This window comes from Mustela nigripes, chromosome 4 (genome assembly GCF_022355385.1).
Source record: "Mustela nigripes isolate SB6536 chromosome 4, MUSNIG.SB6536, whole genome shotgun sequence".
NCBI lineage: Eukaryota > Metazoa > Chordata > Mammalia > Carnivora > Mustelidae > Mustela > Mustela nigripes.
This window is the reverse complement of record NC_081560.1, coordinates 42,007,543-42,022,778: the sequence shown is the minus strand read 5'-3', so window position 1 is coordinate 42,022,778 and position 15,236 is coordinate 42,007,543. Positions and strand designations below refer to the sequence as shown.

The 15,236-nt window shown below is 37.4% G+C and overlaps 1 protein-coding gene across 1 annotated transcript in view; it reads right to left on the bottom strand.

The window, feature by feature from the left end:
- Positions 1-150: 150 nt before the first annotated feature.
- TBX20 (T-box transcription factor 20) overlaps positions 151-15,236 on the bottom strand; it is a 58,571-nt gene continuing 43,485 nt past the window's right edge. The window contains exons 7-9 of the mRNA XM_059396585.1: positions 6,573-6,685; positions 4,292-4,676; positions 151-229 (exon numbers count right to left, since the gene is read on the bottom strand). Coding sequence (XP_059252568.1) covers positions 4,336-4,676; positions 6,573-6,685 — 454 coding nt within the window. The 3' untranslated portion in view covers positions 151-229; positions 4,292-4,335. The remainder of the gene's footprint in view (positions 230-4,291; positions 4,677-6,572; positions 6,686-15,236) is intronic.

Sequence of the window (15,236 nt, the reverse complement as noted above, 5' to 3'; positions counted from 1 at the left end):
AACTTCATTAGATGTTACTTCATAGTATTAGGCTTATAACTTCTTTTTTCATAAAACATTTCCCTTGCCCTTCCCCCCACCCCCAACACACACACTTCATTACAGTGACTGTTCTCACGCAATTCATTAAGCAAATGAACACAGCAAACGACAGAACTGTGATAGAGTCTACTAAAGAGGCTATATCCAATTTTATCCTTCAGGAAATAAATGACATTCTTTCATGTTTCTGAAAATAAGAAAAAAAAAATGAATACACATTTTAATATATCAGAAGTAAAATACAACAAATTGTATTTTTTGTCCAGATGTATTATTTTACCAATGTTTTTATTTTCTTATTATCAGGGGAAGGGATTAGAATTGAGGGAGGGACAGAGAAAGAAGGGCCAGAAAATACTTACGGATTATTTGCCTATTAAATATTTATAAATGAACCTTTGCGTATTTAAGCATGCTGAAGAAAGATAAATATCAGAATATTTTATAACTGGCATGGAATATTAGGGAAGAAATTATTTTATGGTTTTCTAAAGTTTTAAGAATCTTTAACCTTCCCTTTGCTTGCTTACAGAAAATCCTTGCATTCTGAAATAATATAAAAACATGTAAAATCTATTCTTCCACCCAAGCTGTCTAAAGGAGTCAGCTGAAAATCTTTTCTGTGTCCACTGCTTTCTTTCTTTCTAGTCTAGACTAGGGTATAATAGCTTTGCTTCTAATGATTATCAATTCCATACATGTTTATTAATGTCAAGTTTCCTTACTTAGTGGAAGACTGAATAAAAATATTGTTTTTCTTGCAATATGTGACCCTGCACATTACATAACTGAGTTTTTGGAACTTTAGTTGCTGAGTCATGGCTAAGTTTGCATATTTAATGGGGTGATAAAGTCATTCTATTCATTTTATTTGAAGCTTATTTTTCTCAATAGAATTCAGCTTAAATATTAGTGAGACAGCCTGAAAAGCTAACATGAAATTTAGAAATGGGTTAAATACCCTAACCTCTCTCTGAAAAATCTATAGGCAGTATGGGAATAGGGATCCGTTTCTTCCAAAGCTATTTTTTCTTGGGCATTTGGAGGGTGCTTTTTTCTTTTTTTGCATGAGGGGCTGGAGATATTGTGGCTGGAGAAGTGTAGTAACAGATGTGCATAAGAGTGGGGGAGGGGAGATCTTAGAATACCCCAGAAGTTAATGTAACTTCTATAGTATAACTCTACACAGAGTTTTTCTTAGTATCTTTTTAATACCTCCCATTCAGTGCCATCTACTAGGAATAACAACAAACCTTTGTTAGAAACTCTAAAGGACTCGCAGTGCAACCTAAACTCATTAATATAGAACTTGTAACCTAATAATTTATGATATATTAGACACCAGTTGGATATATTTAACAACCTATATACTGCTAAGAGTGGACAGAGGATGGGGAAGACTTGAAAAAGTAGTAAAAGAAATAACGGAAGTTACTCAGCATTATTGGTATGTGTGTTAAAAACAAATCAGGTCTGCAGAACCTACTAAGATATGAATTAATCCCTTCAGGTTAGATAAAGCAGTTCTGGAAGGGCCTCATTTTAGCAGCACTGCACATTAGCCATGCATTTTGATACTGTAATAAACCTTGGGGGAAACCCTGGATTTATTCCAAATATACTATAACTCATGCTCTGAATTATTTAATTGGCTTTCCCACTATCTAGTTGTTGCAATTACTTTTGGTAGGATAGATTTTAGACTTTAAAATCTTAAATACCCAAAGAGTTAAAGAATCAACAACTAGAAAAGCTCAGAAAGACCCCGGTTGGAGTAAATTTCTACCCTTGGTTCTCATGGCTAGGATGATTTTGATCAGTTTAAGCTCCATGTACCTGGTGCTTTTTATTTCTGGTTCACATAATGCCAGATACTTCAAGAATACATCCAATTTAGAATTTCAGGTGTTATTTCCAAAGAGCATGCTTTGGTATCCTAGTTTTTGCTTTTCTCTAAGTGCTCTACTTATTTTTAGCCTTATATTGCTTAATTACAATATCAAGATATGAAGTCAGGAAATCTGGCGTAAAACCATATTTAGCAAAAACATACAACCCTACTTTAAGATATGTCAATTGGGGAAAATGTCTAAATGGTATTGAACTGATCCTGCCTTCTCATCAGAAGGATTCACTTTAGTAGGCCAGTAAGTAATTTACCAGAGTATTGAGTAGCATCATGTTAAATAGCATCTAGTTTTGTTATTCCTGCCGTAAGCAGCAGTACCGTGTATTGAAAGGAGCACTTGGCAACAGGCCAACTATTAAGTGTCAAATCCCTATCCTAATCTGTATGGTTATTTAAACATTACTCATAGCTGCTTTTTTAAAGAAATGCATTATCTATGCTGTGTTTGAAAACAAACTACCTGTGGATACTATAGCATAACATGCAAGAAGTTATAAATTAGCTTATGATGTCTGCCATAGGACCTGGAGATGCTTGGCTGGCACAGTCCAGGCTTCTCCATAAGTAAACTATGGGACATAGTGGAGAAAAACAATTGACAAGTCCAGCAACAATAGCATCACATAGACAGGCTATGCCATTATGCCTTGTCTCATAGATTAGAAATGCCCCAGAAAAGCATTTGGTATGGAAAAACATAACAGAACAAATAAAATTCCATGCTGTCTGATGTGATAAGTATATTGCGTTTACTCCCGCCTCTACTCTCAGCGGTGATATTTCCCATCTCTTTTAACAGGTTCAGTACTTTTACAGTCAGAACAAAGTAGATACAAAATTTAAATTAGGTTAAGATAGAGTTTTGGGGAACACTATAAAGAAGACAAGTTATATCTCATAGCTAGAATGTATTATATCTAAAGTTGAAGGACTATAAACTTCACTAAATTTCTGTTGTTAAGGAAATGGACTGTTAAAAAATTCCAAATACACTTCCCTGACTGTAAATGCTTATATACATGTTGCCACCCAATACAGAAATTATATATCACTAAAATATCCTCAATTACTAAACACTAAAGGAAGGCTTAAGAAGACATTAAGAATGCAAAATAGAGGGTAAATGCTTTACATTGATTTACAAGCACTGCCAGTGTTTTAGTCAGAGGGTCACTGAGTTGACCTATGATTCCACATAATGGACTAGAAAAATGGTAAAGGAGTCACTGAATGAACAGTAAGAAAGAAGGACAAACCAGATATAGGGGTACATAGTCCTTGTAAGCATAGGTTAAATGGTGGCTATTCGGGCATTCAGAATGGTCATTCACAAATCCTTGTCAATCAGTGGTAACAGCTAATCTAATAACAAAGCAGATTTATCAAAAATGAGAATTTGGCCCAGGACATTTTACCACCCAAAAGGTCTCTCAAAGCTAAACTAAAAATGAAGAGAACTTTGGTACCCATGGCAGAGAAATTCCCTTCAGAACAGGGCAGCCGTCTTGTTATTGCAGACTGAGAGAAAGTCTCAAGTGGCATCTCCTAGAGGCTTTAGAAATGTTCCTCAGTGAGTAAGTGAGTAGTGCACTTAGAATGCAGCCCAGAAAAATAAAACCTCAGTTTTACGATGTAACACATAGAGCCTCTTGCTTCAAAATTGTGTATAGGTTTTTCCTACACAAACGACAAGTAATTTCAAGAAAGAGAATTAGGAAAAAGAAGACAAGACTGGGAAAAAGAGCTTGTCAGGTACTGGCCCTTCAGTATTACAAAAAGAACTTTGTAAGTCATTACTACCTGTTCATCCACAAAATAGGATGCTTCGGCATTGTCTCAGCCCCTTCTCCAGCAAACTAATACAAAGGGAAACTAAACATGCTTAAGCTACAACACTACAAATGTTTCTCTATTGGCTCCCATTTTCTACAGGGAGAAACGGACTTAAGTTAGTCACTATGCATTACAGTCAGTATGTTATATATATTGCCTCTTTGAAGATTCTTTTAACCTGTGGAAAGCAGAAAGAAAACCATATCTACACATTGATTTTATACATTACTGCATTGACACAGCATTTTTAACTGCTAGGTATAATGCACCATAAGATTCATCTGCCTTGTGTTATTAAATTTCCTGGATAAGTTAGTATACTACTGGCTGCTGGACTTAGGCTGGCTAAGTCTACGTTGATTCTCTCTCAAACTGTGGTGCACTCCCTCAGCAGCAGGTTTAATTGTGAGTCCAGCTCTCCTCTTTAATAGGTCCCATGTCTCCTGGAGAGCTCCTGCTCTAACACCCGACATCCCACCCACCCAACCCTGCCCCATATTTCCATACCCATTTGCACATTCTAGATCTGGATTCTCCTAGGTTTAGAAGAGTCATACAAATGGTGTCATCACAGCAGAGGAATGGCGCAGTCCTTGGATAGCAGCGTAGGGCCCCTGCTGAAAGTAGTGATGGTACCGGGGCATGTGGAATGAGGGGAATGTCGGGCCACTCCCCTGCATGGAGCTGGCAATAGCTGATGGTGTCAGAGGCATCCCAAGTCGGCCATAGGGTGGCAATGAGCCCTGTATAGGGTGAGGAATGGGGGTTGCTATGGATGCTGTGCTGGTGCCCAGTGCAGTGAGGGGCTGGGGGTGCTGAAACCCGGGGAAACTGGATGAAGAGGACACCCAGGAGCTGAGAGACAAGTTCTCGGATGTTGTAAAGGCTGACCCTGGAAGGAAAAGAACTCATTAGACTAGGAACTCTATTTTAGGGCGCAAATCAAGAATTACATTATCTGTAAGGACTGATTTATTTTTTTTAAATATATAATAGATCTGCAATTTAAAAAGACAAGCTTGTCAACCATGAGTCACAGCTACCTTTCCAGGTAAGATATCATTTATACCATATATGGAAGAGAAAATTTACTAAATAGAAAAAGACTTAACTCATTAGATGGTCTACATACTCCCAGAGAATGGCCACAACACTAGAACCTAACCTGGAAGTGATAACTGGATTCCCTTTAAAGGAGCCCAGATGGCGCTATCTGTCCTGACATCGACAACATGCCTGGAAGGTAAGCTGCACATAGGAGCCTCAACAAACTCACTGGTTTCTAAAAGCATTGTAAAAACTCCCAAAAATGGTTTTCTTTTTATAGCTTCCATAATTCTTTTTTTTTTAAGATTTTATTTATTTATTTGACAGAGAGAGATTACAAGTAGACAGAGAGGCAGGCAGAGAGAGAGAGAGAGAGAGGCAAGCAGGCTCCATGCTGAGCAGAGAACCCGATGCGGGACTCGATCCCAGGACGCTGAGATCATGACCTGAGCCGAAGGCAGCGACTTAACCCACTGAGCCACCCAGGCGCCCCAAGCTTCCATAATTCTTTATTAAATATTTGACAAGTTGAAGGGCACCTGGGTGGCTCAGTGGGTTAAGCCACTGCCTTCGGCTCAGGTCATGATATCAGGGTCCTGGGATCGAGCCCCACATCAGGCTCTCTGCTCAAGCAGGGAGCCTGCTTTCCCCTCTCTCTCTGCCTGCCTCTCTGCCTAATTGTGATCTCTCTCTCTCTGTCAAATAAATATATAAAATCTTTGAAAAATATACTTGACAAGTTGCAAGAGTAAGATTTTCTTATATCACAGCATCCACAAGTTTAAACAAAAGTTGACACTGAATTTTCTAACTGTATAATTAATTACTAGTAGTCCATTTGGATTTAATTTTAAGAGATGTCCTGTATTTTGATAGATTACACTATTCCATATAAAGGACATAAAAATATGACAGAGGGCTCTGTCCCCACATGAACATCCCTGTGTTCAGGGTTAGGCACCTTCTGGACTCCCAGCTGCAAAGTGCTCCTCTGTGAGCCTTTGGGACAGAGGAACTTCTCAGTATTCCCCCACTGTCACCACTGGGGCCACTGCCTGTACATAATGCCCTTCACCTGGAAAATCTTCTAAGAAGTGTTTTCTGGGGTACCTGGGTGGCTCAGTGGGTTAAGCATCTGTCTTTGGCTCAGGTCATGATCCCAAGGTCCTGGATTGAGCCCCACACTGGGCTCCCTGCTTAGTTGGGAGTTTGCTTCTCCCTCTCCCTCTTTCCCTCCCCACCCCTGCTCATGCACGTGTGAGCTCTCAAATTAATAAGAACTTTTACAAAGTAAAGCAAAATAAAATAACTAAAAGTGTTTTTCATTTTAGTCATCGATCCTAATAAGATAGTTCTGGAATATCTTGTAAGAGAAACAGATAAAGTCCCTGATTCCAGATTATAAAATTGGGGTTCAGAAAGACAAAGGACTGCTTCCAGAGTCTAACAGCTCTTTGGTGGTAGATCACAGACAAATAACTCCCGAGCCCGGACTCAGAGGCTTGATGTCCTTTCACTAGAAAATCACAGGAAACCATCAGGTAGAAAATTACTTAAGACTCTGAAGCAAAATAATGGTTTGTATGAAAATCAGCTTCAGGAGCTGTCCTTCCCCAAGAGACTCCTGAAATACTTTTGGGGCAGAATGCTCCCTGAGAACTACAAGTTTCATCATCTACTTCTCTTTCTCATTCTGGGTGCTCTTACTCCCAGCAGTTACACTGCCTGGTAGCTGTCTTACCTCGATTCTGGGTTGTCTGAACCTCATCCCCCAGCACATCCTCTTCTCCTCCATAGGTACGGATGGGTGAGCGGGCATAGGAATGCTTCTGAATCAGGCTCTCCACGCTTTCCCTAAGTTAGAGAAAGACACATCCTGAATAAACTACAAAGTCCTTGGAGATGGAGATGGGTCTGAAAGATAATTTACTAGTCAGCAAAACCATCTTCTCAGCCAAAAGATGCCCACTTCAGGGAAAAGGGACATTCAAAACATGTACATTTAACTATAGACTCCTCAGAAACATGACCTCAGACATGCAAATATAAGCAAACGTAACTGGAGAGGGTAGGGACAATCCCTGGAAATCCTACAACATGGAAGACAAAGAGGTGAACAAAGAGTTGGAGTGTAGAATTTAGGAACATGCGAATGTAGAGTTTAATGATTTGAAAAATGAGGGAGTGAAAATCCTGAGGAGCTGCAATGACTCTTCTAACTTCATTGGCTAATGAATATAAAGCAAAGACTTGACTGATCCGAACTGCACTTACTCAGCATCTGATGAAATGCTGGCCAGAAGTTCAGAATGTCATTAGTCATAAAAAGACAACGTTCACTAATAAACCCAGTAAGCACACAAAGTATGTGACAATATGGGTAGTTGGGATAATGTACACTTTGAGATTCCTGTTGCTTTAAGACTGAAAATAACAGGGGTGCCTGGGTGGCTCAGTGGGTTAAAGCCTCTGCCTTCGGCTCAGGTCATGATCTCAGGGTCCTGGGATCGAGCCCCACATCAGGCTCTCTGCTCAGCACGAAACCTGCTTCCTCCTCTCTTTCTGCCTGCCTCTCTGCCTACTTGTGATATGTCAAATAAATAAAGAAAGAAAGAAATAAAATCTTTAAGAAAAAAGACTGAAAATAACAGAAAATCTCTAAAGGACACATAAAATGGCCATTAGGAAATTGAAACCCCCCAAATAAATTGGTCTATTGGCTTTGAAAGTGGTCTTCCTATTGAAACATGGTCTAACAAAGAATGCAGTTAACTTCAAAAATGAGCATTATATTGGTATTGGCTCATTTGACCAGCTGTTGTTTTTGTTTTGGGCGGGGGGGCAGCAAGAGTTTAGCCAAAGAACTATTTGCCAAAAATGATAGCAGGTTGATAGCAGGTTACAGGCTTACATAGTATACATCTCTAAAATAGCTGTGGCCTAAAGATCAACATACCAAAGGACAGAAAAAAGAATTAAGCAATTGAAAAATTGTGTGTTGAATTTCACACTGAGGGGACAAAGAAAGCAAGTAAAATGTCACAATAACTTTTCAAAATGTAACATCTGTCAACATTTCACATAGATATATAAACTTTACTGGTGAAAAAATACTAACAGTGAATCTGGCCTTCTAGAAAACTTGTATACTCAGAAATGAAAGCATTTTGTCATATTATATAGCTTGCAAGTGAGAACATAAGGGCAAGCTTAAAAGAAAAGTTAATTGTAGCACTATTCAAGTTACATCTCCATTTCCAGGGAGTTTTAAAATCAGCATACAATACCAACATGCAGTCAAAATGATTGGGATCCATATCCAATAAATTAGCATACAGCTAGCTTAAAAAGTAAAATCATTCCATATTTATTGATATGGAAAGAACTCTAATATATATTAAGTGAAAAAAAACACAGAAGATATATAGGTATAAAGTATGTTACCATTTGTGAATTTAAAACAAGGAATATATATGTTTGTATATGCATAATATTTCTGGAATGTTCCAGTTTCAGAACAGGAAACTGCCTAGAATAGGTCATCTCCGTATGGCGGAACCAGGGATTTGAGGGACTGGAGCAATGCTTCCCAACCTTGTCTTGACTCTCAAATTTGTCCCAGTTCCACTTGAGTCTCTTGGGGCTCTTAACAAAGAAAAACTAAATTGAGGTGTAATTAATATACAATAAATGGTATATATTTAAAGTGTCCAATTTGACCAGTTTTGGGCGTCTGTGACCAGTGACACCACCACCATAAGTAAGATAACAAACACACCTAACACTGACAAAAGCTTCCTAATGCTTCCTGGTCCCCACCCCAACAAGTCTGACTGAGGAAACCACTAATAAGATGTCTGTTCCTACAGACTAGTTTGCATTTTCTAAAACTGTATGAAAATGAAATCTTATCTTATGTTTTCTTTTTTTTCATGTTTTCTTTATTAATCTGGCTTCTTTCCACTCAGCATTACTATTTTGAGATCCATCATGTTGGAGCGTATTATCAATAGCTGAATCTTATTCAACTATTAGTAGCGCTGTGGTCCAAACTATAGTATGGACTATAGTTTACCTATTCACCTGTTGAGCAACATTTGCCTTGTTTCTAATTTCTCTTACACAGGAAGCTGTTACCCATACTCATGTAAACTTTTTTTAAGTGGACATATGCTTTCATATCTTACTTTCTAAAAAGGTTTTTAGTTACCAAAAAGGTTTTTAATTACAAATTTCAAAACTATCAGTCTGAAACCATAAGAGACTCTTAATCTCACAAAACAAACTGAGGGTTGCTTGGGGGAGAGGGGGTATGGAGAGGGTGGTGGGGTTATGGACTTTGGGGAGGGTAATGTGCTATGGTGGGTGCTGTGAAGTGTGTAAACCTCGTGATTCCCAGACCTGTACCCCTGGGGCTAATAATACATTATATGTTTAAAAAAAAAAAAAAAAACTATCAGTCTGTTTCTTTTTGAAGGAATTTTAGTAGTTTGTGTCTTCAAGGAATTTGTCCATTTCATCTAAATTGTTGAAATTATAAGCTAAGTATTCATAATATTGCTTTATTATCCTTCCTTTCAGTATCTGTAGAATCTGTAGTGAACTTATTCCTCTATTTCCTGGCTGTGATAGCTTGTATCTTCTCCCCTTGTTTCCTAATCAGTTTGGGTAGAGGACTGCCAATCTTAATATATCTACTTTGGTTTTGTTCCCACTGATTTTCTCTATTGTTTTCCTATTTTCTATTCCACTTATTGCCATACTGATGTTTATTATTTTCTTTCTTCCACTTATTTGGGGTTCTTATTTGTTTGTTCTTCTTCCCTAGTTTCTTGACATGAAGCTGCAGTCATGGATTTGAGATTTCTGTAGGAATGTAGGGGTGACTTAGTCAGATAAGCATCTGACTCTTGGTTTCAGATAAGGTTATGATCTTGGTGTTGTGAGATCAAGTTTGCATTGGGCTCCACACTCAGTGCAGAGTCTGCTTAAGATTCTCTCTCCCTCTGCCCCTCCCCTTGCTTGCTCTAGTTCTCTCTCAAATAAATCAATCTTTAAAAAAATAAAGTGGGAAAGTAGCCTATAAATTTCCTCTTTGTTTTAGCAGCATCCTCCAAGTTTTTATGGGCTATATTTTCATTTTCATTCAATTCAAGATATTTTCTAATTTCCTTGTTGATATCTCCCATGACCCTTGGGTTATTTAGACATATGTTATTTAGTTTCCAAATGTTTGGGAATTTTCCAGTTATCTTCCTGTTACTACTGCTTTCTAATATAACTCCATTGTGGTCAGAGAACATACTTTGTATGACTCCAATGCCTTTAAATTTACTGGGACCTGTTTTTTGGCACAGGGTATTGTCTATCTTAGTAAATGTTCTGTGTACACTTGAAAAGAAAGTATATTCTGCTGATGTAGGACAGAGAATTTTATAAGTGTCAGTTGGGTGAAGTTGGTTAACAGAGTTGCTTAAATCTTCTATATTTTTACTCATGTTCTACTTGTTCTATACATTTTTGAGAGAGGAATAGTGAGGTCTCCAACTATAATTGTTTATTTTTCTATTTCTCCTTACAGTTCTGTCAGTTTTTCTTCATGTACTGTACTCTGAAGGTCTCTTAGGTGCATAAATATGTAGGACTGCATGGTCTCCTGATGAATTGAACCCTTTACAGGCATACCTCAGAGAGACTGTGGATTCAGTTCCAGGCCACAGCAATAACATAAATATAGCAATAGAGCAAGTCAAATGAATTTTTTGGTTTCCTGGTACATATAAAAGTTATGTTTACACTACACTGGAGTCTATTAAGTGTACTATAGCATTATGTCTAATGAAAACAATGTATACCTTAATTTTAAAATAGTTCTTTGTTAAAAAATGCTAACCCCATCTGAGCCTTCAGGAAGTAGTAATCTTTTTGCTGGTAGAGGTTCTTGCCTCATTGCTGATCAGGGTAGCAGTGCTGAAGGCTGGGATGACTGTGACAATTTCTTCAACTAAGACAATGAAGTCTGCCATATAGATTGACTCTTCCTTTCACAAATGATTCCTCTGGGGCACGTGATACTATTTGATAGCATTTTGCTCACAGAAGAACTTATTTCAAAATTGTAATCAGGGGCACCTGGGTGGCTCAGTGGGTTAAGCCGCTGCCTTCGGCTCAGGTCATGATCCCAGGGTTCTGGGATCGAGTCCCGCATCGGGCTCTCTGCTCAGCAGGGAGCCTGCTTCCCTCTCTCTCTCTCTGCCTGCCTCTCTGTCTACTTGTAATCTCTGTCTGTCAAATAAACAAATAAAATCTTAAAAAAAAAAATTGTAATCAGTACTCTCAAACCATTACTGCTGCTTTATCAACCAAGTTTATGTAATATTCTAAATCCTTTGTTGTCATTTCACCAATCTTCACAGCCTCTCCACCAGGAGTAGATTCCATCTCAAGAAACCACTTTCTTTGATCATCCCTGAGAGGCACCTCCTCACCCATTAAAGTTTTATCAGGAGCTCATGGCAATTCAATCACATCTTCAGCTCCAATTCTAACATAAGTTCCCTTGCAATTTCTGCTCCATCTGCAGTTATTTCCTCCACAGAAGTCTTGAATCTTCAATTTGTAAAAAAAAAGCAGCCTCTACAAATCACAACAAAGCAATGTGCAATGTAATGCAGTATGCCTGCTTCAGTATGAAAGCATACTGATCTACCATATCCATGGTAAGTGCTTTGCTCTGAAATCTATGATATCAATAGAGTTATTCCAGTCTTTCTTTTGACTGGTGTAAACATGGAATATTTTTTCTATTGCTTTCTTTGAACTTGTTGCCTTTATATAAAAAGTGCATTTCTTAAAAGGCAGCATATATTGGTATTGTGCTTTTTAATCCAAACAGATAATCTCTCCCCTTTAATTGGGGTATTTAGTGCATATATATTTAATGTGATTATTAATATGGCTAGGTTGAAATCTGTCATCATTCTATTTGCTTCTTACCTTCTCATCTTCTATTTACCCTTTTCTTGTCTTCTTTTAGGTTGCTTTATTCTTTCATTTCATCTCCTTTATTCATTTATTAGCCATTAACTTTTGTTATTTTAGTAGTTGATTTAGTATGATAGTATTTTTAACTTACTACAATTTACTAGGCAAATGATACGATACCACTTTAAGTATACTCAAGACTTATAATAATATGTTTCCATTTCTCCCTTCCATCCTTTCTGCTATTGTCAAATATTTTACTTTTACATGAATCCGGCATTACATTGTTGCTGTTTTGATTAAATAATTATTTTTTGAAAGATGTAAATAATATGAAATCTGATCTACTTATCCTTGTAGTTACCATTCCCACTGCTCTTCATTCCTTTGTGTAGATCCAGATTGACATCTAACCTTCTTTCTACCTGAAGGACTCCCTTTAACATATTTGTAGTATATTTTGCTGATGGTGAATTCTTTTAGCTTTCATATATCTGAAAAAATGTCTTCATTTTACTTTCATTTTTTTGAAGATATTTTTGCTGAGTATAGGACTCTAGGTTGACAAACACGTTTTCTTTCTGTACTTCAAAAATGGAGCTCATCTCCTCGCCTACTTTTTTTTTTCCTATTTACTTTGTTTTTGTAAAGAAATCTGCTGCCATCCTTATTTTTGTTCCTTTTATATGATATCTTACTTCCCTGGTTGCTTTCAGTACTTTCGCTTCATCATATATTTGAGCAATGTTAGTATGATGGGCCCTGGTGTTATTTCTTCAAGCTTCTTGAGCCTCTTTGAACTATGTGTTTCAAGTTGTCATTAAATTAGAAAAAAAATTTGGATATTACTACTTAAATATAATTCTTCTCCCACCAACCCCCAACTTTCCATCTATCTTTAAGGATCTCTAATTACACATGTATTAGACTGCTTAAAGGTTTCTCATAATTTACCAATATGCTCACCTTTAAAAATTTTTCTTTGTTCTCTGTGTTTCACTTTGGATAGTTTCTATTGTGTATCTTCAGTAGAATTTTGATTTGAGTATTTTGGACATCTTGCATCTCTCTAATTTTTTCAACATGGATATAATTGTTTTAATGTCCTTGTCCTGTAATTGTAATATTTGTGCCAATTTCATTTTTAGTTGATAAGTTTATCACAATATTGGTCATATTTTCTACCTCTTTATACTTCTGTTAATTTTTTATTAGATGCAAAACTGTGAATTTTATCTTCTTGGGTGCTGGATGTTTTTGTATTCCTATAAATATTCTTGAGCTTTGTTCTGGGATATAATTAAGTTACTTGGAAATAATCTGATCATTTTGGGTCTTACTTTCAAGATATCTGAGGGAAGATTGGAACACTGTTTTAGTTTTTCCTCACCATTGAAGCAAAAACCTTCTGAGAATTCTATCAAAAGCCCTGCAAATCAGAAGGTTTTCCAGTCCATCTGTTAGATGTCAGAACAGTCACTATTCCCACTCCTGTATAAATACTAGACCCTGTTTCTTCTAATCTTTTCAGGGGTGTCCTCCCCCTCCCCCAGCCTGTGGTAGTTTCCTTGGATGCATGTGCTAATCAGATCTCTGCTGAACAGTCAAGAGGGACCCCCTAAAGATCTCTGGAGTTCTCTTATCCTAAAGTCTGTCCTGTGGATTCTGTTTTGGTCTCAGCAAACTCTTAGCACTAACTGTTAAACTCAGGAAATTTGCCAAGCTCTGCCTGTATTCTCTGCTCTTGTGCAACAGCCTAGATATACTCTCAAACCATATGCTAGTGCCATCATAAGGCTCACCTCATTTGATTCCCAACCCTTGGGGATTACTGTCTTTTTTTGCCTAATGTCCAATATAATTTAAAAAAATTGTTTTGTATATTCTTCATATTTAAGGCAATAGAGTATACTTGGTCCTTGCTACTTTACCTTTACCTGAAGCAACCTCCCTCCTGGAGATCTTCTAAAAATTTGAAAACCCAGGCCACACCAATAGAATAAGTAAACCACAATCTCTGGGGGTGAGACACAGGCTTCGGTAATTGTTAAAGTTCCCCAAGTGACTCCAATGGGAATGCAAATTTAAGAACAGAGGAAAGGTATGTGATGGATGTTTTTCACCAGATACTCCCCTATACCCTCTGAACTTTGAACATATGTATTGTTTATTCAAAATTAATTTGAAATCATAAAAATGTCATGAAAGTAATACCCTACCAATTAACAACAAAAACAAAAAAAACCCAAACTGCTGAACTAAACACCAATACTTGGTAAATTTCTTATAAGGAATTGATAAAACTTATCATTATCATGCTGATTTTTATATAGTATTGAAGTATATATTTTATATAGTATAGCATTGAAGGTAAAGTGGTATATTGGAAATATCATGGGCTTTAAAGTCATTTATCAAATGGGTGAATGTTTAGATGAGTAGGTGGACCACCCAGAATCATTTTCACATGCTAGTTCTGTTACTTCCTTAATCTCTCTTCGTCTCTAAATTGAGGAACATAATACCAGCCTCACATGGCCATTAATTCATCCAAAAATATTACTAAATACTTATAATGAAGAAGGGACTATTTTAAGAATTTGGATATAGCAATAAACAAAACATAAAAATCCCTAACAGAACAGTAGTCTAGAGGGAAAAGAGAGAGGGAGACATTAAGAAAAATATGAAGCACATTAGGTGATGATAATAGTGCTATGGAAGAATAAAAATAAAACAGGGACTAGTGATAAGAACTGGAACTGTGAGGATTAACTATGATAAGGCATTTGAACTGGCCAAAACAGAGTCTGGCATATAGGAGTACTTAGTAACCCATAAAAGTATCTAAAGCAGGTAAAAATATTTTATTCTCTTAGATTATATTTGTCTCCAATTTATTCTACCCATCTGAATAATCCTAATTCAGAATAATGAGATCTAAACAGGAGGTTTTTTTCTTGGTGACAGAATACTCGTCAGCAGAGAACATGACTACAGTATTATCTGCAGTTCTACTCTAAAATTCTATCTATCATGGAGATAAAATGTTAAACTTAAGCAATTCCGTATCACCTATTTAAAAGTGAAACCTAGGGGGGCGCCTGGGTGGCTCAGTGGGTTAAGCTGCTGCCTTCAGCTCAGGTCATGATCCCAGGGTCCTGGGATCGAGTCCTGCATCGGGCTCTCTGCTCGGCAGGGAGCCTGCTTCCCCAACCCCCACCCGCCTGCTCTGCCTGCCTCTCTGCCTGCTTGTGATCTCTCTCTCTGTCAAATAAGTAAATAAAAATATTAAAAAAGAAAAAAGAAAAAAGTGAAACCTAGGGGCACCTGGGTGGCTCAGTGGGTTAAAGCCTCTGCCTTCGGCTCAGGTCATGATCTCAGGGTCTTGGGATTGAGCCCCACATCCAGCTAGCTCTCT